At 41.7% G+C, this 25,986-nt stretch overlaps 1 protein-coding gene across 3 annotated transcripts in view; it reads left to right on the top strand.

The window, feature by feature from the left end:
- Positions 1-5,499: 5,499 nt before the first annotated feature.
- The window catches only part of LOC137372994 (WD repeat-containing protein 47-like), a 64,279-nt gene continuing 43,792 nt past the window's right edge, over positions 5,500-25,986 (top strand). Inside the window, exons 1-5 of one of the 3 annotated variants that reach the window (XM_068037600.1) lie at positions 5,500-5,616; positions 13,124-13,307; positions 20,364-20,447; positions 21,491-21,575; positions 25,151-25,953. In XM_068037600.1, coding sequence (XP_067893701.1) covers positions 13,150-13,307; positions 20,364-20,447; positions 21,491-21,575; positions 25,151-25,953 — 1,130 coding nt within the window. In that variant the 5' untranslated portion in view covers positions 5,500-5,616; positions 13,124-13,149. Of the gene's footprint in view, positions 5,984-13,123; positions 13,308-20,363; positions 20,448-21,490; positions 21,576-22,146; positions 22,214-25,150; positions 25,954-25,986 lie in introns of those variants that run through there. The other 2 variants (XM_068037599.1, XM_068037601.1) reach the window with 2 other exon arrangements.

Genomic DNA, 25,986 nt, shown 5'->3' with positions numbered 1-25,986 from the left:
TTTTCTGTTTTATGGAGAACAACCCCAGCTTCTCTAGTAATAAAAAGAGAAATGCTGTAAATACTCAGCAGGTCTGGCAGCATCTGTGGAGACAGAAGCAGAGTTAACGTTTCAGGTCTGTGACCTTTCACCTGAAACGTGAACTCTGCTTCTCTCTCCACAGATGATGCCAGACCTGCTGAGTATTTCCAGCGCTTTCTGTTTTCAGTTCAGATTTCCTGCATCCACAGTATTTTGCTTTTATCCCAGCTTCTCTAGTCTCTACATAGCCAAAGTCTCATATCCCTGCTACTATTGTAATAAATCTTCTCACTTGGACTGGGCAAATCTTTTAGATTCTCTATTGGAAGAAAAATCTAACAACAGAACTTTTTAAATTAAAGACAAATTCTTCTAAATACATTTTACTTTGTTCTCTTGAAACAGAAAATGAGAACAGCCTACACCACTGCTATTGTACCAAATCTATCATTTGCTATTTTCAGCAAAGTAATTATATCTTTTTATAAAGCAACAGGAATAATGTGGGAATTAGCGTGGTACACATTGAGCGTCCAAATGTGTAATTTGAGCACTCTTTGATCTGTGACTGATCAAGTCACTGCTGAACCCTTGAGATGGCAGTAAGAAATGCACTATGGTGGGGCAACAGTGAGTTGAATACCATACTCCCAGCTATCTATTCTAAACACACCAAAACAGCAACCTTCAAAATACAAAGATAATGCCCTATCAGTGAAAGATGACTATCTCTTGAAAGCAACTGCTGTACACCTAAGTAAAAGCAATTTATTTAATGGAAATATACTGTTTCATGATCTGTGCTTGGCAGAGCCAATTTCATCTTAAATTTTTTACTTGCATATAAACAATATTTATGGTTTGAAGTGTTACCTCACAGTCATCATGAATTAATCCTGTTGAAATGTTTGAAGCCTCAGTTCTGCCTTTTCAGTTATATCTGATCAAAATGTCCTCCATATACCTTCCAATGATTTAACATTGCAATTGAATGTCAATTAATGGGCCAAAGGGCCTGTTTCTGTGCTGTATAACTCTGACTCTAATGGTAGTGTTCAACGTTTGGGTTTTTTGACAATACTATATGTCTATACAAATACTATTATCCTGTATTTAACAAACACCACAGCTTTATAAATTGTGACAGCATGCTCTCTTGTGCTGCAGTATTATTAAGTAAAAGCATCACATTTTCTAAAAAGCAGGAAATAGGTGGGGGCAATCTCAAGATCTTGTGAGAGATTCAGATGACGAAGGTCCTTCAGTACATTTCATCCTTTTCCAGAATACCTATCCTCGGCCTGAACAACCCTTCCTGCCAAAGTGTTCTAGTTATTGATCTTTTAAGTAAGAAATGCTTCCTGATTTCTTTAAATTTGCCTTTCACAACCCTGAACTTCAGCCCTCTTCCTACTATCCTGGAATATCTTAAAGTATTGTTTCAGGTTTGCTTTTACTATCCCACTAAGTATTCATATAGCTACTATAGTGCATCTCTTTTTGAGGCTGAAGAGCCTTTAGTTATCAAGTTCTTTTCTCTGACACTGTCAGAGTCTCTGTGTTGATCATTGACTCTCTCCAAACAATTTCCAGTGATCCTCTGTTGTTTGTGTAGGTCTTCTGGAGTATAGTTCATCCATTCACAGGATTTATTGGTTTTACAGCTTCTATAGCCTACCTTGAACCTCAAAGTCTCAATACACATGACACATGTTTAGAGGTGAGGCTATAAATCTAGATATACTCATGCTTTATAGGTTCTCCTGAACACCAGTTTATTTTCTTGAATCAGAAAGGAAAAATATGACTCATCCTTCTGGCAATAAATGCAGCTACAGACCATTAAGGATTTCAGTGTGCACTGTGTGATTTTCATAGCACCGTTTCCTTTATTGGTGCAAAGTTTCAATATCACTCAATTTTGTCTTGTTTATCAAGCCTTTTTGGGTTCCCAAAATCCTCTGGTCTACAAAGAGTGAGGCAGTAGAATTGTTGGAGACCCTGGAAAATCCGGATAAGATAATATGAAAGTCAATGGAAATATATCTGAAGTTGTAAGCCTTGCTGAATTGATAACCCTTAAAATAATGGGCATTTTGCCTATGATGCCTTTTTCATTATATAATTCTGCACAAAAGTATGATTAACACTGCAATGCTGATTCTGAGGAGAAGTGGATCTAAGGCTATATCCACAATCCATGGGAATATTTTCATGAGAGAATAATTGTTTAAACTGCTAGTTAGGCTATATGTATAACTTAATAAATTACATGAAATATAGGAAAATGTGTGATTCAAACATTCCAAGATTTGAATGAAGTTCATCTTTTTCTAATATTTACCATGTATTATTTGCTCCAAAGTATAAACTGCAATCTCCATAATACTTTTTGCTGGTATATTGATTCAGAATTAACATAGGAACACCTCATGGTCTGAAACACAGATTAAAAAAATTATACCAATCCTGATTCAATTGTCAAAAAGTTTAAGAAGCTGCCATAAAGGTTGATAAGTGGATTGCCAATTCTAGAATTGTATTGAATTCTTTTTGATTTCAGGGTTGGCACTGACCCCATATGTGATACTTGCTTCCGCATTTTATCTCTATGTTCTTGAAAATATTGGCAATTGTTGTTGATGTGCTACACTTAACTTGATACAGTGCCATCACATAATGGATTTTACTGTTGTTGCCTTTCTGTTTACCACTGCATGTACATTGTGGTAACAAGGTAACTTCCTGAGTGGGTATAATTGGAAAAAGGCAAACCTTTAGCAGCTATTTTCATGTCACTATTTAAACACTGCAACAAAATAACACAATGAAACAGCATTTTGGATTCTCACGATAAGTTTTTATTTTGTGTTTCAAAATATGTGAAACCATAGAAAACTTAGAATATTACAGCAGAGGAGGCTATTTGGCCCATTGACACCCTGCCAGCTCTTTCAAACAGCATTCCAGTTAGTCTCACTCCTCTGTTCTTTCCCCATATCCCTGCAACTTTTCTCCTTCAAGCATTTATCCAATTCTCTTTCAAGAGGCTGTAATTGAATCTATCCAAATCACTTCTTGTATAAAAGTTTATTGTCATATTACCTCTGGTTCTTTTGCCAATCATCTTAAATCTGTGCCCTCTAATTATTGATCTTTCAGCCATTGAAAACAGTTTCTCTTTATGAAGTGTTTTGATGGAGTAAATAATTTTAAACACATCTATCAAATCTCCTCTTAGCCTACTCTGTTCAAAAGAGAACAACCTGAGCTTCTCCAGTCTATCCACATAACTAATCCCTCACAACTGGAATCATTCGCGTAAATCTCTCCTGTACTCTCTCCAAAGCCTTAACATCCTTCCTAAAGTGTGGTGTCTACAATTGGACACAATACTTCATCTGAGGCCAAATTAGAGTTTTATATAGATTTAGTAAAACTTTCTGGCTTTTGCACTCTGCTTCTATTAATAAAGGCCAAAATACCAGATGTTTTATTAACCACTTTCTCAACCTGCCCTGCCACTTTCAAAGATTTGTGCACAAGCACCCCATTCAGGAAGAAAAGACTTAAAATCGTCAGTGCAAGCCAGGACTGAAGTTGATGAGACACAGTTGTTGTTTAATTATTACAGCACCAGAACAGAGCAACAGTGGGAAGAAATATGCTGGTTAAAATGAGTGGAGAAAAGAGATATTTGTGGGGACCAGCTTCCAGAAAGGTGAAAATTTTGGTTGACAAAAGCCCTGTAATGTTAATCTTTACATTACATGTACCATATTTCATTTTTTCCTCTATCTTTGAATATATACAGTGCCTGCTCATGGCATAGATAGACACACATGAGGGATGTTCTTGATGAGAATTATTGTTCATTAGCAAGTTTATTATCTCCTGGCTGATCTCATCTCCCACACTCCATAAATTTTAAGTCCTCCAAAACTCTGCTGCCTGTATCCTAACCCACGCCAAGTCCCATTCACACATCACCATTGTGCTCACTGAACTACATTGGCTCCTGGTCCAGCAATGCTTCGAATTTAAAACTCTCATCTTTTTGTTAAAATCTATCCATGGCCTCGCCCCTTCCCAACTGTCACCTCCTCCAACCCTACAAATCTCTGAGCTCTCTGTATTCCTCCAATTCTGGCCTCGTGTGCAGCCCCAATTTCCTTTATTCAGCATTAGCTGCTAAAGTCCTAACTTCTGGAATTCCCTATCTAAACCTCTCTGTCTCTATTTCTCGTTACGAAGATACCTGTCACATTGACCATAGCTGTCCTAATATATCCTTATGAGGTACGACATTGTATTTTATAACATTTCTGTTAGATGTTTTACTACATTAAAAGCACTATATAAATGGAAGTTGTTGTTGGATTATGTGGATCTGCATCATTTGTACAATAACAATTTTTCACTAAATCTTCATTTTTTTATATTGTAATCATTTTTTGTGGGGAGGGGAGGGGGGGAGAGAATATGTTTAATCTGCTGGGGTTTGATTTTGGATTAGGGAATCCATTTTTTGAGTGGCTGTGTCTAGCAGTTTCTAAAACAAAACCTGGGCACCAGATGTCTGATTTTTAACATAGAAGTCCATCTTTTTAAAAAAAAAAGACTTCCTTTCAATGATGGGTCATTATTTTGAAAAATGAGCGAGATTTTCAGAGATTTTTTTTGATCAAGCCTCTGAACTCGTGCCATAATTCCATCTCTCTGTTGTCTGTAGAAGATATGATGGTTCTCATTTTAACCAGCACCTTTCTTTCCACTGTTGAAGCGATTGTGGACGAAATGCATACCGAACATTTTTTTCAGGAAAGGGAGGGATAAGAATTAATTAAAATGCTGTAAATGCCTAAATATAAAAATGTCCCCGTGAGTGAAACATTATCCAAGTCACCATATTTAATCTCACATTTTGTGACTAACAAGTGTACAGGAAAATGTTTAAAGGTTCGCAGGCAACATTTTGGACGGGCGATCAGCAGCTGAGAATCCTGGAGGTAGCTGCATCCTGTTGTCGGGAAAAGACCGCTCCAGCAGCCTTGCACTACATTGTTATCTTTATTTTCCCCGCAGACAAAAAGACAGTCGACATGTGTTGTAGATGAGATAAACACCGTATTACAACCCGACTGTGAAGGAGTCCACACCAATTTCATGTTAACGGTATTAAAACGCGCAGCAGTGAACAAGAGGAAAGAAAGGCTGATTCCGGCGGCGCGGACGGTACATCCGTTCAAACACGCGGCGAGCTTACAGCACAGAAGCAGGCCCAGCAGGCGTCTGTGCTCCACAGGAGTTGTAGGTTACAATTTTAGTACTAAGATGAGTTAGAATTGGAAGGTCTGTTAGCAGCACAAACACTAGCATGCTGTCAGCATCATTCCCTCCCTCTCTGGGAGACACTCGCAAAAGAGGCGACCGCCTGGTCCCAGCGGCCGCAGCAGCCGAGTGAGGCTGCGCAGTGACTGGACGTGAGCGGCGCCGGCACCAAGACAACGGCCAACGGCAACGCCGCGAGCCCGAGGAGGGGGAGGGGAAGGTAGCGGCCGCAGCGGGAGCGCTGTGACTGCGCCATTCACCTGGGTAAGGAGCAGGCCGTCCGGAACTTTCTCATCACAAATACAACTTGTGGGTCGGGTCGGTTTCTTTTTTGGTAAAACGAGCCGACTCTTGTTAAGTTTGCTGGCTGATCGCTGACCGGGACCAGCCCCTCCTTCCCCGGGCGTCCACCTGCCAAATCCTGAGCCTCCAAGGCTGGATGCGGCGCGCAGGCGCAGTGCGGTGCGGGGAGCATTTCCTGCCATATAGTGGGACTTCACCGCCGCTGTCACCCGGGGGATGGAGAAGGAAAATAACGGTCAGCAACGAGTGTGGGTAAAAAGCTGGGAGCACTGAGCAAAAAAAAAACAAAAGGACTCCATTCGCTGTGATTGTAACTCGCCGACGCACGGTATGAATTTACAAATGTAATCTGGATGTTTAAATTGTCACTGCTTGGGTCTGGGCGAGTTGTGAGGGCGGCTGCCCGGCCACCGGTGCTGGTCCCGGGACGATCACTGTCTGAGCGGTGTTCAAGTTGTCCCTTGTTACGTGTGCTTTATGTTTAAATCCCCCTCCCTGAGGTTGTTTACCCACGGAGTGAATACTGAGGCCGCCTCTTTGTGCGATGCGATGCAATGAGTTGCAGCTCCTGGTCAATAGTGTCGCATCCCCTGCCTCTGGCGTCAAGGTAGGGCCCCCCCCCCCCCCCCACAAAAAACCAGATGGAAACACCCAACACGGGCTTTCTAAACCCGTAACAAATACGCCAGAGGCGGGAGAGGAAAGATTGAGGTGAACGGGCTCCCTGGATCCCTGCAAATAGTGACTGAGGTGATTATAGGTCTTTGTCCTGGTCACATTAACAAGAACAGGCTAGGTCTTTGGTCCAACAACTGATGCAAAAACAAGCAATGCTGGAAAACACAGCAGGACGGTGAAGGGAGAAGACCACTTAACGTTCCAGGTTTCATCAGAGCATTGGAAGAAAAAATGGGGAGGCATGGTGGAAGACTTGGGCTTTGAGCAGGCTTTTGAAGGTGGGAGAGAGGTAAATGGGTTTAATGAGAGAGTTTCATATTGTAGGGACAAGCTGATTTAAAGTAAGGAGAAGGTGGAGTCAAAGCAGGTCAAAATCTGAGTTACTCCATTATTTTAGAAGGGAGCGAGAAACCAAGAAACTACAGAGCCATCAGTTGTGGGATTTACGAGAATGTATCATTGGGGGCAGGCGGGGTTAGTGATTGAGCACTTGAAAACATGAGCTGATCAAAGAGAATCAGTACAGATTTGTACAGGTCATATCTAACTAATCTAGTTGAAATTTTTGAGGAGGTCACGACATGGCAGACAGGAGAGTCTAGGATGTTGCTTGTATGGATTTCCAGATCACATTTGATTGTTATTGCTGGAATGCCCTACCTAACAGCACTATGGGAATACTTGCCCCTCAAGGACTGCAGTGGTTCAAGAGGCTCAGCACCACCTTATAGGCAATTATGGATGGGCAATAAATGCTGGTCTTGCTAGCAATGTCCATGTTTATATTTATATTATACATAATTATGCAATGATATCGGGTTTTGGTGAGAGCACACAGTGCACTTTGTGCAACTTTGTTCTTACCTATAGAAGGATATGCTTGCTTTGGAGGGGGTGCCATGAAGGTTCACTAGAGGGCTGTCTTAAGATTGAGTTGAATGGGCCTATATTTTCTGGAGTTTAGAAGAATTAAAGTTGATCTGTTTGAAATGTATAAAATTTTTAGGGTTTGATAAGGTAGATGGTGAAAGGCTGTTTCACCTAGCTGGGAGAGTCTAGAACTCGGGGTCATAATCTCAGAACAAGGGGTTGGCCCTGAGATGGAAAATTATGTCACCCGTAGGATTGAGAATCTTTGGAGTTTTGTACCTGAGGAGGCTGTGGATGCACAGTCAATGAGTATATTCAAGACTGAGATCAATTGATTTTGAGGTAGTAAGGGAATTGGGCAATTGGACTGGAAAGTGGAATTGAGGTAGAAGATCAGTCATGATTTTATTGAAGACTGGAGCAGGTTTGAGAGACAGTATGGCCTACCCCTGCTCCTAGTTCTTATGTTCTTATATCCTGAGAATTAATTTCAAAAAAGGTTCCAGAAAAGAGATTAGCAAAAATGAGCCTGTGGAATTGAAGGCAACGTTGTGACATGGCTTGGTAATGGTTGAGAGGGAGGAGACAGAAAGTAGGGATAAAGGGGCTGTACACTACTAGAATGTGACATGTGATATTCCCTAAGGATTTAAACTAGGCCTCCGTTTTTCAACATATATCAATGACTTGGATGAGGGTATAAATAGTGGTGTATTCAAGTTTGCAGGTGACACTGTTAGGAGGTTAGATGTGCAAATGAGAACTGGAAGTCACAGAGACAAAGGCAGAACTGTGTAGTGGGAGTTCATTGTGGGCTAACTGAGATCATCCACTTTGGATCCAAGAAAGACAAAATAGAATATTTTCTTAATGGTCAGAAATTAGGAATTGCGGAGGAACAAAGTGATTTGGATGTCCCATGTACACAAGTCATTAAAAGCTTGTGCACTGATGCAAGTAATCAAAAAGGCTAATGGGATGTTGGCCTTTATCTCAAGGGGACTGGAATACAAAGGAGTGGAATTGATGCTTCATTTGTATCGAGCCTTGGTCAGACCCCATCTCAAGTATTGTGTTTGGTTTTGGGTATCACTTCTCAAAGGATATATTGGCCTGAAAAATAAAGACTTGCATTTATATAGCTCCCTTGATGACCTCAGGGCACTCCAAGGCACTTTACAGCCAATAAAATACTTTTTTGGATATGTAGTCACTGTTGTAATGTGGGAAACTCAGCAGCCAATTCTCACATTGCAAGGTCTCACACAAAGTAGTTTGACGGCCAGATAATCTGCTTTTTAATGATGTTGGTTGAAGGATAAATATTGGCCAGGACACCGAGGACTCCTGATCTCTCTGAAATGTGCCGAGGGATCTTTAAGTCAACCTGAGAGGGCAAACAGGTGGGGCTTGGTTCAACAACTTATTCTACCAAGGGCAGCATCCCTGACAGTATAGCACTCCCTCGGTACTGCACTGAAGTGGTAGCCTAGCATTATGTGCACAAGTCTGTCAAGTGGGGCTTAAATTCACAGTCTCCTGACTCAGGCTAGAGTGCTACCACTGGCTGACATGGAAGGACAGCACAGACTCACTGGTATGAAAACCAAGCATAAGGGGTCATATTGAGGACAGGTTGCATAACTTGTCTTGTATTCTCTTAAATTTAGAATGTTGAAGAGAGAGCTAGTCAAGGTTTTTAAAATGGTAAAAGGATTCAATAGGGTGGATACAGAGAAGTTGTTTCCTCTGTTGGGGCATCCAGAACAAGGGGGAAATTCTTAAAATTAGAGCTAGTCCATTTAGGAGCGAAATTGGTAAGCAGTTGTGAATAGGAAGGGAATAGAGGGATATGGGCCCCGGAAGTGTAGAAGGTGTTAGTTTAGGCAGGCATCAAGATTGGTGCAGGCTTGGAGGGCCGAATGGCCTGTTCCTGTGCTGTACTGTTCTTTGTTGTTTTTTTGTTGTTCACAAACATGGTAATGGAAGTTTGGAATTCGCTTTCTCCAAAAGACTAGATGCTGGGTTAATTGAAATTTTCAAGTCTGAGATTGATTAATTTTTGTTATGTAAGGGTATCAAGGAATATGGAACAGTGGCAGGTAAATGGAATTGAGGTACAGATCAGTCATAATCTAATGGAATAGCAGAACAAGCTTGAGGAGTTGAATGAAGGTGAAGATGAGGGTTGAAGTAGAAATAGACATTGCTGGTGATGGATAGTATATCAGCTTTGAAGCTCAGCTGAAGATCAAATCGGACGCTGAAGCAATGTTCCCTCCAAGCTTCACAGCCACGCAGCAACCTGGAATTTCCCGTGCAGGCTGAGCACAAGTCAGCCCCTTTAAATTGCTGCATGGAAAAAAATTTAAAGGGTCCGCACACTTAAATGAGCAGGCCGTGCACAGCAAAAAAAGAGATTGCACTGAAGTTTTATGGTGGGGGTGGGGGAAGCAGGGGAGCAACCTGTCAGATTAGGGTGTAGAGCATACTGTGGGAGATGAACAGGATAAATAAACTTGCTATAAGTTGGAGAAGGTTCTGGCTATGGGTTCAGTTTGACTTAAGTGTCGCAATGTTTACAGATAATGTAGTTGAGGGAAAGACATCAAGTAGGAGGGGGCCAGTCAGTAATGCATTCTTGAAGCACTTCCATGATAACCATGCAGGTTGTTGAGAAGTTACTGCAAGAGATATGTCTGGTGTGGTCAACTTATACAAAGCCTAATAGTTCTTCCAATTAGCACAATTTTACACTGGTTCCTACACCAATTTGGCTAGTGTCAATTTATGTTTAAAAATTTCCTATACATCTTAATTAGACTGTATCATTAAAAAAAGTGTGATTTTAAGTGTAGCATAGAACTGCCCTTTAGTATTGTCCTGACTTGTTGATATTGGTTTAACAACTCAAAGCCTTTTTTTTTTGTCAACAAAGCAAATTAGATTAAAAGATCATTGCTGCAGATGATATTTTATAATTGTCTTTGAGTCAGCAGGTTTCAAGCCCCCTACCATCTCCTGCGCGACTAATCAAACTGACATCTCAATGCAGTATTTAAGGATTTCTGCATTGCTGGAGGTACTGATCTTTGAATGAAACATTAAACCCAAAGTCCCTTGGTCTGTTCTCCAAGTTCAGCTATGCATTAGAAATTACAGATTATATCCTGTGTCATTGTGGGTGTGCTAAAAGGAAAAGAAAGACAGACTTGCATTTATATAGCGCCTTTCACAACCAGCAGACGTTTCAAAGTGCTTTACAGCCAATGAAGTACTTTTGAAGCGTAGTCATTGTAATGTAATGTAATGCAGAGCAAGCTCCCACAAACAGCAATGTGATAATGACCAAATATTCTGTTCTTTGTGATGTTGACTGAGGGATAAATATTGGCCAGGACACCGGGGATAACTCCCTTGCTGTTCTTTGAAATTGTGCCATGTGATCTTTTGCGTCCATCTGAGATGGCAGACGTGGCTTCAGTTTAACCCAAGGTGAGAGTGCTACCAACTGAGCCACAGCTGATATGCTATTATTTCCCCCTCAAGTGCTCTGACAGTTGACTACACTACCTCCAATGCCTGTCCTATGTATGCTAGCTCAGTGGGAATGGCCCCTGCTTGGTTTCACTCTTTCCTATCTGTTCCTGGATAGAGAATTAACGACAATTACTTTCCTTCCTTGCCCCACACTGTTGCCTCTGCAGTCCCACAAAGATCCATCCTTGTCCCTCTTCCCCCTTCCTCATATACATGCTGACATACACAGACATAGAATTAGATTCTGCATGTCCAGTGACTCTGTACCCATTCACTAGTTACATCCCATTTCCAAGCCACCATCTCAGGCTGAACCAGACAATGTGCAGTCTCAGCATTCTCTTTAACCATGAGCTGAATTCCTGACCCAATATCCTCTTGATCACAAAATTGCCTACTTCCACCTCCATAACATCGACTGTCTCTGCCCCTATCTTAGCCCATCTGCTCCTGAAACCCACATGCATGCATTTGTCACTTGCAGGCTTGACTGTTTCAATGTTGTCTTGGTGAGCCTTCCATCTTGCACTCTTTAAATTTCACCACATACAAAACTTTGCTACCTGTATCCTAGTCCATATCAAGTTTTGCTTACTAATGCCCTCTGATTTACACTGATTCCTGGCCACCTAATGCCTTATATTTTAAATTCTCATTGTCGTGTTTGTTACTTTATGGCTTTGTTGTAACCTTTCCCTGTAACCTGCTGCATCCTTCTGTCCCTGCCTCCCTTGAACACTCCTGTCCTCTGACCGGCCTCTTGTGAAACATCCCCCCACTTCTCCTGAATATTAGCAGCTGTGCCTTCAGCTGCCTAGGTCTCAGATATCTATGAAATATCTATGAAGCAAGTGGTGGTGGTGGTGTGGCCAGAGAATCGGAGCAGCAGCGGCCGCCATGGAACCTGACGCTGGGATTGCTGGACGCAATCTTCTCGTGGGTGGGATGGGCTGACGTCGGCCTTCCCACCCAGATGCCAAATAGAGCCCTTTCCCGCTGGGATCTTATCTTGCCTTGGAAAACGAGGCACCCTTCCTGAAGACTTGGTCCCTCCTTCGTGGGTAATTCGTGGCCCACATAGGACCCCCCCCCCCCCCCCAGAACCATTGTACCCCCAGGAACCCCCTCCCCCGGACCGAACAACCACCCCCCAATCCCCTCGCTGGGGCCTTCCGAACTTGCCCCAGCAACACTCCTCACCTACCTCGGGTCCAGGGGTTCCAATGCTGGACCGAGGCCTCTGCAGTACCGGCAGTGGCCACTGCCCCCAGTGGCACTGTCGATTACTGTTGAACTGCTGGCCCTGTGATTGGCCGGCAGCTCTTGGGGGTAGGATCCCCATCCCTATTAAGTGTTTAAAGGGGTGCAGATCCCGCCACCTTAAAGTTTGACCCCCCAAAAGACCAGAGGAGCACTCCAGGGATCAGAAGAAATGCAGGAAAGGAGAGGAGGGAGAGATGGGCTTGCTGAATGTTTTGGGAATTAAAAGAAAGTTAGAAAGACAGGTGATTTAAAGTGAAACCGACTGCAAAACCAGGTAAGCAGAGCACAATTTCCATGTTTCAATGGAAGGTCCAAATAATTGGATCGCTCCTTAGTTGTCAATATTTCAGGCTCTCTTAATTATCACAGGCTGTTTCTACAATAACCATGAAGCTACAGTAGGAACTTCTTAAACCTGCTATAGGAAAGAAAAAACAAGCTCAGGAGGCTTGATAACTGAAGGCTAGTGGTTTGCGTGTTAGCCCAAACAGCCTCCCAAGGTTATAGTTGTTTCTAAAACCTCAGTTATAGTGCTATCACGTTGAAACATTTCAAATACTTCATGTAGTGAATTAAAACATGCAGTGACTTTTATATGGAAATGTGCTGAACTGGATGCTGAGCTTACAGATTGTGTCTTGCACGTTTTCTGTCTTCTGGCTTAGATCCTCTCTGTCGTACATAATACTACATGTAGCATGTTCTTTGGAATGTTTGCATAATTTCTGATGGCTTTACAGTAGTAAGGAAAGCTGCAGTGTTTAGTAGCTGTGTTTCTCTGGGACTGAGAAGAAATTGCTTTGTGTTGTAAAAACAAATCTAAGTCACATAAGAGATTGCGTATAATACAATAAACTGGAAATCTGGTTTAATGACAATACTTCAGTATAAACAGGATATTCTGAAAACTAACAAGATTTTCTACTTGTACTGCATCTTAGACAAATCTGTCGATCCTTCACATTTTAATTCAGAACTATTTACTTTGCAAAACAATAACGGCTGAGACTTTTGGCTCAAAGAATGAAACTGATTGAAAGCTCATTTCTGTGTGAAGCACACTAAAGATTAATTTTTTTTCTTAAAACCCTTATCAAATTATATCCTTTATTTATAGGTCAGCTCACTTGGAAAGCTGTAATCATGACGGCCGAGGAGACAATAAATGTTAAAGAGGCCGAAATAATTAAACTAATCCTGGATTTTCTTAATTCAAGGAAGCTCCATATTAGTATGCTATCTCTTGAGAAAGAGAGTGGTGTTATAAATGGACTCTATTCAGATGACATGCTCTTCCTCAGGTATGTGGTGTAGTTGAGAGCTTATTTTAATTTTGTATATCTGGGGTGAAGCAACATAAATGCGAATGTTAAATTCTGCTGTAATCATATACACCTCTTCTGGACTCATCTTTTATTTATTTGTCCCTTTATCACCCACTTTTGCTTTGCACCATCATCCCTTTTGTAATTTATTAACTCCTGCCTTCTGCAGTCACAGACCTTTGCCTTTGTTCTTTCCTGCTCCTCTTTTTCATTGGTGCTGTTGAGCTTAAAAGCTCTTAATTGCTAAGATCTTCCAGTTCTGATGAAAGGAATTGACCTGAAACAGATGCTGCATGTCTTACTCAGTGTTTCCAACATTTTCTGTTTTTATTTCCGATTTCCAGCATCTGTAATATTTTAGAACATAGAACATAGAAAAATACAGCACAGAACAGGCCCTTCGGCCCACGATGTTGTGCCGATCCTTTGTCCTCTGTCAAGGACAATTTAATCTATACCCCATCATTCTCCTTTATCCATAATTTTGATTTTGGTTTAACATTTTATGTATTCAGTCTTGAGGATGTCTGCACTTCTATTCTGATGCTTCAGAGTTTTGAGTTCCAGAATATTCTCTTGAAGTCATTTACAGCATCAAAACTGGAACTTGAGACTTCACAATCTTTAAACAGTTGACAGAGGTTGTTAGTGTAAACAATAAAGTTTGCTGTATTGTTCCCTAACCTCGAGAGTATCCTATACTGAACCAGTGTAACTTTATTTCCAAATAATACACCAAACCTTTCTTTGAGTGAGACTGCTATTCTTTGGTGAATTCGGGACAGCTTTGTGCTGTAGGTTCATGCCCACTAGGAACTGGATTGAGACTGCCCAAACTCATTTCATATGGAGCATTCAGAAAAAGGTGAAATGTGAAGATATCCACTTTGGCAGAAAAAATAAAAAGAAGTTTTTTTTTGAATGGTAGAGACTAGGGAAATATTTGCATTGAGAAGTACAAGGACACCCAGGTCCATGTATCACCAAGTTAACATGCAGGTACAGCAAGCAATTAGGAAGACAAATGATATGTTAGCTTTTGTTACAAAGGGATTAGAACATAAGAGTAAAGAAGTCTTACTATTATAGAAGGCATTGGTGAGGTCATAACTGGAGTACTGTGTGCAGTTCTGGGCTCCTTACCTAAGGCAGTGTTAAACTCCAGAAAGCTTGTTGAAGGATTATGCTGGAGCCAATCTTTGCTCAGTCTTTTATTTATTTTACAAAGTGAAAAGGTTACAAACATGCAGCTCCTCACTCAAACCTTCACCCAGTTTCAGTAAAATAAATATATATCCCTAATTAACACCCTCCACCTGCATATGATTAAACACAATTAATAGGAAAGACATACTTGCTGTAGATGGGGTGCAATGAAGGTTTGCTAGATTGGTTCCTGGGATGAGAGGATTGTCCTATGAGGAGAGATTGAATAGATAGGCCTATAATCCCAGGAGTTTAGAATAATGAGAGGTGATCTAATTGAAACATATAAAATTCATAAGGGGCATGACAGAGTAGATGCTGAGAAATTGTTTTTCCTCCCTGAGGGATCTAGAATAAGGTGCCGGTCATTTAGGACTGAGATGAGGAGAAATTTTTTCCACTCAAAGGGTTGCAAATCTTTTGGAATTCTCTACCCCAGAGAGCTGTGGACGCTCAGTTGTTGAGCATTCACGACAGAGGTTGATAGATTTTTGGGCACTAAGGGATATGGGAGGGTAGGGTTGAGGTAGATGATCAGCCATGATCTTGTTGAATGGTGAAGCAGGCTCAAGGGGCCAAATGGCCTCCTCCAGCTCTCACTTCTGGTGTTCATCAGTCTGGAGTGGATTTGAGCCCAAGTTCCCTAGGTGAAAGGCAGTGTCTGACCCATTGTGTTTGAGATAGAAATGCAATACTGTACCAATGAGTCTCCTGTCTTGCTGTAGTCATGTGACCTCTACAATGAGGTATTCTGACTGCAGGCAGCCATTACAGTCAGTTTCATTAAAGACAGAGTGCACACCAGACTGGTGTCCTGTGAGCTTGCTGAATCATTCTGCACACAAGTGTTGGCTAGAAGGAAGCACAACACGCAGGTACAGATGGCCACTGGAGAGATGTCAGCTGAAGATTGTGATGAATCACTATACAACAGATTGGTTCAGTCAGATCAATAAGTGATAAATGGTTTGTAACTTTTGAAATGATGACTGCGGAAGGAAAATATTAAGTCAACATAAAGTGCCAGTTAGACACCGGTGTGTCATGCAACATCATGTTCTTCACAGACCTGTGCAAAGTGGCTCAACATGGCGATCCAAAAATGAAGCCGTCAGAAGTAAGGTTGAGGCTACATGATGGCACCATACTAGTGCCAAGAGGACAAGTTACTCTGAGAGCCCAATGCGATGGCAAGAACAAAGATCTGGAGTACCAGATCATAGGCGGCAAACAAAAGTCACTCATTTCAGCCGAAGCAAGTCTAAAGCTTGGACTGGTAACACTCAATGTGCAAAAAGAGATTTGCAATGTGTCGCAGCATACTAAACCATTGACTGTGGAACAGATCCTAGAGGAGTACAACAATGTATTTACAGGTCTGGGTTGTCTTCCTGGAGAATATCATCTCGAAGTAGATGAGAGGGTAAGACATATTCAGCATCTGCCAAGGAAAGTTCTATCTGCCCTCGCGGCCAGCCTGAAAGACAAGATAGAAGAGCTGGAAAAGAAGGGAGTAATCAAGAAAGTGACAACCGCTACAGAATGGATTCGCAGCATGATAGCAGAGAAACAATCTGGAAAGCTGAGAGTATGCGTCGACCCAAAGGATCTAAAAAAGCTCTGTAGAGATCACGCTACTCCATGACAACCATCGAAGGAATTTTGCCACAACTTGCAAAGGCAAAAATCTTCTCTACCCGAGATGCGAAGGATGGCTACTGACAAGTGAAGCTGGATGAAAACAGCAGCTTTCTAACCACATTCTGGATGTTGCTCGGGTGATGCAGATTGTTGCGCATGCCATTTGGCATTTCCACAGCTCCAGAGGAGTATCAACGCAGACAGCATGAGATAGTGATCTTCCCGGAGTGGAAGCTATAGTGGGTGATCTACTTTATGGATGCAGAGACTCAATGGAAGAAGCCATTGCTGACCATGATCAAAATCTAGTGCAACTGCTGGACAAAGCTCACCAGACGAACCAGAAGTTGAACAAGAAAAAGTTGCAATTAAAGATGCCCGAAGTCAAGTACATAAGTCATGTACTGACAGCAAAAGGTCTTCGCCCGGATCCCGAAAAGGTGAGAACAGTAGCAGCATTGAGGCAAGCAACAGATGTAAAAGCAGTAGAATGATTTGTTGAATTCGTCAACTATTTAGCAAAATTTTTGCCCAATTTGTCATCTGAGTGTGAACCATTACACCAACTCATCACCAAGGATGTGCAGCGGTATTGGGGCACAGAACAAGAAGCAGTATTCACTAAAATCAAGCAACTAGTGACAGCAATGCCAGTGCTGAAATACTATGACGTAAAAGATGAAGTTACCCTGCAGTGTGACGCCAGCGAGACAGGACTTAGAGCAGCTCTAATGCAGCAAGAACAACCAGTTGCATTTGCACCAGGGCGTTAACGCAAACGGAACAACTCTATACTCAGATTGAGAAAGAGTGCCTGGCCGTTGTCTTTGCTTGTGAACATTTTCATCAATACCGACTTGGATGAGACAAAGTGACAGTTGAGTCCGACCACAAGCCACTCCAAAGCATTTTCCTCAAGATGCTCCGATCTGCTGCAAAGGATGTTACTCCAGTTATAGAAATATCATCTGGATGTGACATGCAAGCAAGGGAAACAGATGTACATCGCTGACATGCTGTTGAGAGCTGCACTCCCTATTGAAGAAAGTAGAGGATGCTATGACAGTGTGAAATTTTCCAGATCCAATGTGAAGCTGCAGTTCGACATGCTCTGGAAGTCATCAAACCAGCAGAGACCTTGAATCTGACAGACATGCTCCTTGCCCAAATCAAGTAAACTGCCCAACAAGATCCAACTCTATAAATGTTGCAAGAAGTAGTGATGAAAGGATGGCCTGACAGCATCAAGGAGAGATGTTCACAAGAGCATATTGGGCTTGCAGAGTTTAATTGACAGCCCAAGATGGCATCTTGTACAAAGGAAATGGAGTCATTATCCCTAAAGAGTTGAGAGGAGAGATGCTAAAGCGCATCCATGCAAGCCAGCAAGGAATTGAGTCAAGTCTGAGGAAGGCAAGAGAAGTACTGTACTGGCCAAACATGAGCAATGAAATCAAGGACCACATCAGCCAGTGCAGTGCATGCAGCGAGTACCAAGCTAAGCAAGCTAAAGAGCCGCTAATGACACATGACATCTGAGACAGACCTTGGATGAAGCTGGGAGTAGACCTCTTCACACTCTGAGCTACTGATTATCTTGTCACTGTAGATTACTATTCTGACTACTGGGAGGTAGACCAGCTGACTTCAATGACTACCAGTGAGATTGTAGAATGCCCGAAAGCACACCGGTTGTTAAGGCATTCCAAACATTGCGATGACCGAAAATGATCTGCAGTTCACGAGCAAAGAATTCAGCCGCTTCATAAAGGATTGGGAAGTTCAACACCATACATCATCTCCACACTATCCTCAGTCCAATGGAAAGGCTGAGGGGGCAGTGAAAATCGCCAAAGGAATCAAAGAAATCGAGCAAATCTGGCTTAGATGTATACGGCAATCCTCGAGTGGGGAAACACACCTACCGAAGGCATGGAAAGTAGTCTGGTACAAAGACTAATGTCACGCCGCACCCAAACTACTCTTCCAGTGGTAAAAAAGCTTTTGAAGCCAGAAGTAGTAACAGGCATGAGGTACAAAATCAAAGTGAACCGGCAGAAAGCCAAATTTCACTTTGACAGAACTGCCAAACCATTGCCAGAATTGAGCATTGGAGTGCCAGTAAGGGTACAAACCTTCAATGCTATCAACAAGAGTCAGTCCAAGTGGCGACTTGGGACCTGCATAGAGCAGTTGTCACCTCGATCGTATGTGGTGGAAGTAAGTGACCAGATGTACCGTGGCTGCCGCAGACATATACGCGCAACTGGAGAAGCTGTTCCGTCATAGCAGGCGGCCGATCAGGAAGATAATAACTCACCAACTGCACAGACCATAAAACAACCATCAGCCCCAGAGGTCCACAGCACCCCAACAACAGAAACAGAACAACAACGGTTATCGCAACAAGTGACACGGGAACGACACTTGCCACAGAAGGAAAATCAACCAGAAAAACAACCAACGACAACGCGTACCATTAAGAGACCGGCACAATTTAATGACTGTGTGCAATGCATGTGCAGAGACGGACAAGAATGACGAACTACTAATGCACGAGAACAGTTGTGTGCATAGTGGGAAACTTGGGCAACTCCGTGTAAATGATAATGCAGGCAATTTTTTTTTGTTTTTAAGTATGAAAAGGGAGATGTTTGGGATAGAAATGCAATACTGTACCAATGTGCCTGCTGATTTGCTGTAGTCATCTGACCTCTACAATGAGGCATTCTGACTGCAGGCAGCCATTACAGTCAGTTTCATTAAAGACAGAGTACACACCAGACTGGTGTCCTGTGAGCTCGTAACACGTTAAGTCGTAAAAGCTCTGGAAAAACTAGGCAGTCTGGAACCCTTTCCTGGAAGCCTACTCTACCTAGATTGATCCAAATGAAGCTAAGAATGAATCTACATGGAACATGATCACAGACTCTCAAGGGTTCTCTGTCATTCAACTGGAATCAATCCTGTAAAATCCATTTGCACAGCCCTTGAAATCTTCCTGAATCTGCTGAACTAAATTATGCTGAGTACCAAAGTGCCTGGTTCCCAGCACGCATTTAACTGTACCCTGCATTTGTCAATTTATTCTCCTGTAAATGCTGTATAACACAATTGCACTATGACTTCACATGTAGGCTTTTTACTTTATAAAGTGTAAAACCCTTACCTTAAATTATAACATTGGAAATGGATTGGCAAAGTCATCAAAACACTAGTTTAAGCTCATTAACTTTTGTTGATCCAATTGAATGCGGCGATTATGGAGTTTCTACACAGTTGGGCACTGGGTCTGTTGCCCACCAGTACAGCAGAATGCTGGAACTTTATGGGTTGAACTCTTTCCTAAATTCAACAGAAGTGCAATCAGTGCATCTTTTAAATAAGGTGTAGGTTCAGGTAAATATAGCTTTAAACTTCAGTCAGTGGAAATTCCTGTGCCAGGATGAAAAATGGTCTACACCAGTCTGTTGATAGAAGGAAACACATACTACCCATTTTAACATTTTCATTTACTGAAATTATTGCAGTCTTTGTTTTGACACTTCATCCCTTTCTGTCTTCCATTTAAGTAATTAACTTCTTTCTGAGCTAAGGTTCTATGGGCAACAGGCACCCTCCAATAATTTGCCACCATGGCTGTTATTTGTGTTGAGCCTTCACAATCCCATGCAATCACACTATTGACTGCAGTGAACATTTTAACCTAGTGCAATCTTGTCCTCATCTAGACACATGCACTTCCAGCAGGGGTCATTGAATTATGGATGAGAGAAGGACCCTGTCACTTTTTGCACTGCAATTAAGACGCTGTAAGGCCAATAGTAGTTTCCTTACTGTTGCTCCATCTAATATCAGCACAGACTAGGGATCAAACTTGGAACAAGCCCGATGAAGATGACGAAACCATCAGGGGAACCCACCATTACACAGACTTGTAAGTTGCAAGTACAAGATTTAAAAAAAAAAAATAGCCAGAGCTACCTTTCTGCTTTTGCTACCGTAGTAAAAATATAGGGAAAGGTAAGATAACTTAAGTGGTAAGAATTATAGTCAAAAAATAGTGGTGACATTTGTATTAATTCCTTTGCTAGGTTTGATGTGAAAATGTAAACTTGGTTTGTGCCATCTTAAACAGTATAGTATTTCACCTCAAAAAAAAAATCATCTTTGGATATTTTATAGACAGCTAGTACTGGATGGCCATTGGGATGAGGTGCTTCAGTTCATCCAGCCACTTGAATGTATGGAAAAATTTGATGCAAAAAGGTTAGTTAATTTTTCTTCTTTTCTTGGTTTCACCTCTCCCTCCTTCTAAAAGTGTCCTAGCATTTCAGGCATCTACCATGGACACAGCTGTTCGAAGCAATAGCCTTCCTCATTAGTTTGTAAAACACGTCCATTTTCACTAGGGGCAGCTTTTTGGCAGATCCAGAAAAAAAATATGGTTGCTGTTGCCCTCTATCTGGTTTGACCCTTGCTACTGTGTGTGAATTATGGAACAGGCATAATGATGGCTCTTTTCCATTTTAGATGAAAAGGAGCTTGGTCACCATGAGGCAAATTAGTAATTATAAATCAACACCAAAGTTGCGGCTTGTTGTCTTTATGCTGCCTATTAAGTTGATGTAGCTAATGACTTGAAACCAGTATTTCAGGCCCTTGTTTTTAGTTTTCTTTATTTTTTTAAATAACATAATCATATACAAATCACTATGAAGATCAATCTACAATTTATGATAGCTATTTGCGGTATTATTAGAACTTGATACCAAGTTTTCAGTCCAAGATGCATTATTTTCAAGAAAAACAGCTGGAGTAACATCTTCAAAAAGCTCGATTGGATTACCCAGCTGCAGTTGAATACTGACTACTGTTCTGTCTATTCTCTGTGCCCCTCACAGTTGTAAGTTAACGTTCATTCTTGCAAATGAATTACCTACTTAACTCTTTTGACTTCTGTTTATCCTGCAAGAATGGTATAGGTGCTTGGTCTGCCTAACTAGTAGATTAATCAACTTTCAATTTAAAAGTTTATATAGAAGTAGATGGAAGCTGAAGTATGCATCTGAATTTCACAGCTTTGAATATTTGAAATTAGAAATTTACCATTAAAATTATAGTTAGATTGCATGTATGAAAGCATTATTATAATGGAAGAATTGCAACCTATTAATCCTATGTACTGCCTCATTTGTGGTCTGATTTCTAATAATTTCTTAGGTTTATTGTGAAAATGTGAAAGCTCTGCTCATTCTTAATCATTTTGATAGAGTACAAAATCATTTAATGTAGTTAATCTCTTTTTCCAGATTCCGGTATATTATATTAAAACAGAAGTTTTTGGAAGCCTTATGTGTGAACAATGCAGTTTCAGCAGATGATGAACCTCAACATGTAAGTGTTTGAACGAATTAATTTGATCCCTTATGTAGCATTCTGTAAAATAAGCTAAAATGCTAGACAAGGTTTATGAAATCCCTTTCAATACTGGAGGCCCAAGAGTAACTGCCCCAAAGCACCTTTACTATCTCTACTCTATAAAGTTAAGTTTGCTAATTGTTTAGTTACTAATATTCTTGTAAACTTGGCATCCTGTTTAATCCTGAGCTGAACTTCTGACCCCATATCCTTTCCCATCACAAAGACTGCTTCCTTCCACCTCTAAGATTACCCTTGCCTCAACTTGCTGCAGAGCTGAAACCCTCGTCTATGCAGTTGCCACTTCTAGACTCGCCTGTTCCATTGCTCTCCTGGTTGTCTCCTGTACTTCATAAAGTTCAGATCATCCATTCAGCTGTCTAGGCCCTATGCTCTAAAGTTGCCACTCTAAACCTCTCGGCCTCTCCAGTTCCTTTTCTTATAAGATCCTTTTAAAATCCCTCCTTTTTGAAGAAGATTTTAGTGAGACCTCTTAATATCTCTTTCTTTGACTTGACATTGATTTTTGTTATGATTACAATTCCAGAAGTACCTCAGGATGTTTTTCTACATTAAAGTGGTTGGAGTAACAAACGTTGGTCAAGTATATCATCGTAAGCCAATTAACAAATAGCAACTGACTTTTCAATCGGATATATTTGGTTAATAGGAAGATGTGTACTTCCAAACTAGTAGTGTAAAACCAACTGAAATGTTGTGGTGCTGAATCACTTTTCCAAGGGAATACTTGGAAAGGGTTAAGCATGAATGTCTTTTTCACAATTCCTATTCCTATATGGAGGATATAACAGTGGAATGCAGACATGATAGGGGAGACGGTGGCATTGGTAATATAACTGAACTAGTAATCCAGAGGCAGCTTCCTATGGAATCACAGGAGGTGTAATACCTGCCCTTTTATCTCCTCACCATCCAATGCCCCAAACACTCCTTCCAGGTGAAGCATTGATTTACTGGTACTTCCTTCAATTTAGTACCCTGTATTCGCTGCTCACAATGTGGTCGCCTCTATTTGGGGAGAACAAAGGCAGATTGGGTGACCATTTTGCGGAACACCACTGCTCAGTCCGAAGCATGTTTCCAAGCTTACGGTCGCTTGCCATTTCAATCCCCCCCCCCCCCAACCTGGCTGTCATGCCAACATTTCTGTCTTTGGCCTTCTCCAGTAAACATCAATGCAAGCTCAAAGAGCAGCACCTGATCTTTTGATTAGGCACTCTACAGCCTTGCAGATTGAACATTGATTTCAGTAACTTCAGAGCATGACTGACTTGTTTTTAATATTTTATTTTTTAACCATGTGCCTGTTTTTCATGTACACAGAGCTGCTCATTATTCTGCTATTAGCACTCTCTCTGGACTAATGCTTTGTCTTTCACCATAAGCATTAACATACTATTTGCCTTTGTCCCCGGACAGCTTTGTTATTTAATCTGTCTTGCCCTCTGTCCTATCACATACCTTCCCCACCCCCCACCCCCCCCCCCCCCCAACCAATCCCCTTCACTTGCTTAAAACCTAATTCTTTTCTAACTTTTGCCAGTTCTGATGAAAGGTCACAGACCTGAAACATTAACTCTGCTTCTCTCTCCACAGATGCTGCCAGACCTGCTGAGTATTTCCAGTACTTTCTGTTTTTATTTATCATAGTAATCCAAAGGCATGGGCAAATGCCCTGGGGACACTGGTTCAAATCCCACCACAGCAGCTGGTGGAATTTGAATTCAATTACTTAAATGTAATAAATTAACAAAAATTTGGAATTGAAAGCTAGTCTCAGTACTTGTGCCATGAAACTATCAGTGTTGTAAAAACCCATCTGGTTCACTAATATCCTTTAGGGAAGGAAATCTGATGTCCTTACCTGGTCTGGCCTACATGTGACTCCAGACCCTCAGCAATGTTGTTGACTCTTAACTGCTGTCTAAAATGGCCTAGCAAGCCACTAGTTGTCAAGGGCAATTTGGAATGGGTAACAAATGCTAGCCTTGCCAGCGACACTCACATTGCATGAAAGAATTTTAAAAATTCTAAACTACATATATAACCTGTGCAAGATAAAAGATGGTCTTTGATTTGCCACTCTTAATTTGCAAACGCAACAAATTGAGGTAATGACGTTAACCCAGGTTATGTGCCTGCACTTTTTTCAAGCATGTGAAAGATGTCCGTTAGTCCGAGTTGAAGAGACTTAGCAGTTGGCAGGAACAAAGACAGAAGCGCAAGGGGAGAGCCAACTGTGTAACAGCCCTGACAACCAATTTTATCTGCAACACCTGTGGAAGAGTCTGTCACTCTAGTATTGGCCTTTATAGCCACTCCAGGCGCTGCTCCACAAACCACTGACCACCTCCAGGCGCTTACCCATTGTCTCCCGAGACAAGGAGGCCAAAGAAGAAGTCCTTCTATGGGGTTGTTTCCAGATAGATTTTTTATCAAAGATTATTAAATAGTATGATCAATATTTCCCCATATTCTGTTCCTTCATATGATTGTAAATTTACTTCAGGTTCCCCCTTGACAAATTTTTTTCTCAATCTCACACTTTGGGCACACTCAGCCCACAACGTCGAGCTCCGTGACAGGGGAGGGGGACCAGAAGATGGTTGCAGCAGAGGCCTGCCACGGAGGCTGACACTGGCATGACCCGGCTGGATCCTCACGGCAGTGTCGAGGCTCCGTGGTGACCGCCCCCCCACCCCCTTGCTGTTGGGAGACAGGACATGGATTTATTTAAATTAATGAGATGAATAAATTTAATTCAACTTACCTTGACTCTTATGGGCCCGCCGCGATCTTTGGCGCCTTCAATTCCCTGTCTGGGGAAACCAGCGGTGATGCTGGTGGGGAGAGGGGGAGGAGCTAAGATTTTTACTGGGGGGGCTGGGGGACAGGGTCAAATAAGCCTCATCAGTGTAGGGGATGTTGGGAAGGGGTGCACTTCCAACTTTGTGCAGTCTGGGGAGGCGGGGAAGGTCAGAATTCAAAGGTAAGTGTTTTGGGGGCAAAGGGCAAAAACTTAATATAATTTATATTGGTGGGTTGGAAAGGGGCGTTACAATTTTATTTTGAAAATTTTGGTGGGGTTCATTTTAAAATTTCAAATTTGCTGGCAGGGCTGGCTGCTCTTTAAAAATGGTGCCTGCACGCAGGTAGCTGACGCCATTTCTGGCGGCGGACAGCACGCCCCCTTCATGTGGTTGGGGGGTGCACGGTGGGCCGCCCCAGCCATTTATATGAGCTGCTGCGTGGGTGATCACGGTGGCTCTAAGGCATGTGGTCCGCAAGGCTCACTGCCAAGAGCAACAGCGGGCTCTTAAAATCCAGCCCTTTGAGACAAGTAAATGTCACAATAGGGGTAGACAGAGTGTGAATGTTTAAAATACAATTAGGATTTTACTTTGGATCTCTTAGAAGGATATTGCTTCCAGCATTGTGTATTTTTTTAACTTCTAAACATAAAGGTTAGACTTGTATTAAAATATGCTTGCATAAAACTTCTCATGCATCTTGAACATTATTTGTTGCAGCTGGAGTATACAATGCAAGAGGCTGTGAAGTGTCTCCATGCACTAGAGGAATATTGTCCCTCCAAAGAAGACTACAGCAAACTCTGCTTATTGCTTACACTTCCTCGCTTAACAAACCATGCAGAATTTAAGGATTGGAACCCCAGCACTGCTCGTGTCCAGTGCTTTGATGAAGCCTGTGTTATGGTAGCAGAGTTCATCCCTGCTGACAGAAAGTTGAGTGAAGCTGGTTTCAAAGCCAGCAATAACAGACTATTTCAACTTGTCATTAAAGGTTTGCTCTATGAGTCTTGTGTGGAATTCTGTCAGAGCAGAGCCACTGGTGAAGAGATCAGTGAAAGTGAAGTACTACTTGGAATTGATTTGCTGTGTGGAAATGGGTGTGATGATCTGGATTTGAGTCTTCTCTCATGGCTTCAAAATTTATCACCTGATACTTTCTCCTGTGCTTTTGAACAAAAGGTTTTGAATATCCATACAGACAAACTTGTAAAACCCACAAGGTCTTCATACTCTGATATTCTAACACCTCTAATTAATAAACTGTCTCCTTACCCATCATCCCCGATGAGGCGTCCACAGTCTGCTGATGCATACATGTCACGTTCCTTGAACCCAGCATTGGATGGCCTGTCATATGGGCTGACTAGTCAGGAGAAGCGTAATGCTGACATAGTGAACAGAAGTTCTCCAATGTCGCATTCTTTTGCAAACTTTCATTACCCTGGCACGCAAAATCTTTCCAGAAGTCTCTTGCTAGAAAACACAGACTGTCACAGCATATATGAAGAATCACCAGAAAGGTGAGTTTATTTTTGTATTTATTTATATGTTTT

This window comes from Heterodontus francisci, chromosome 8 (genome assembly GCF_036365525.1).
Source record: "Heterodontus francisci isolate sHetFra1 chromosome 8, sHetFra1.hap1, whole genome shotgun sequence".
NCBI classification, from domain to species: domain Eukaryota; kingdom Metazoa; phylum Chordata; class Chondrichthyes; order Heterodontiformes; family Heterodontidae; genus Heterodontus; species Heterodontus francisci.
This window is presented reverse-complemented; position numbering and strand designations above follow the sequence as displayed.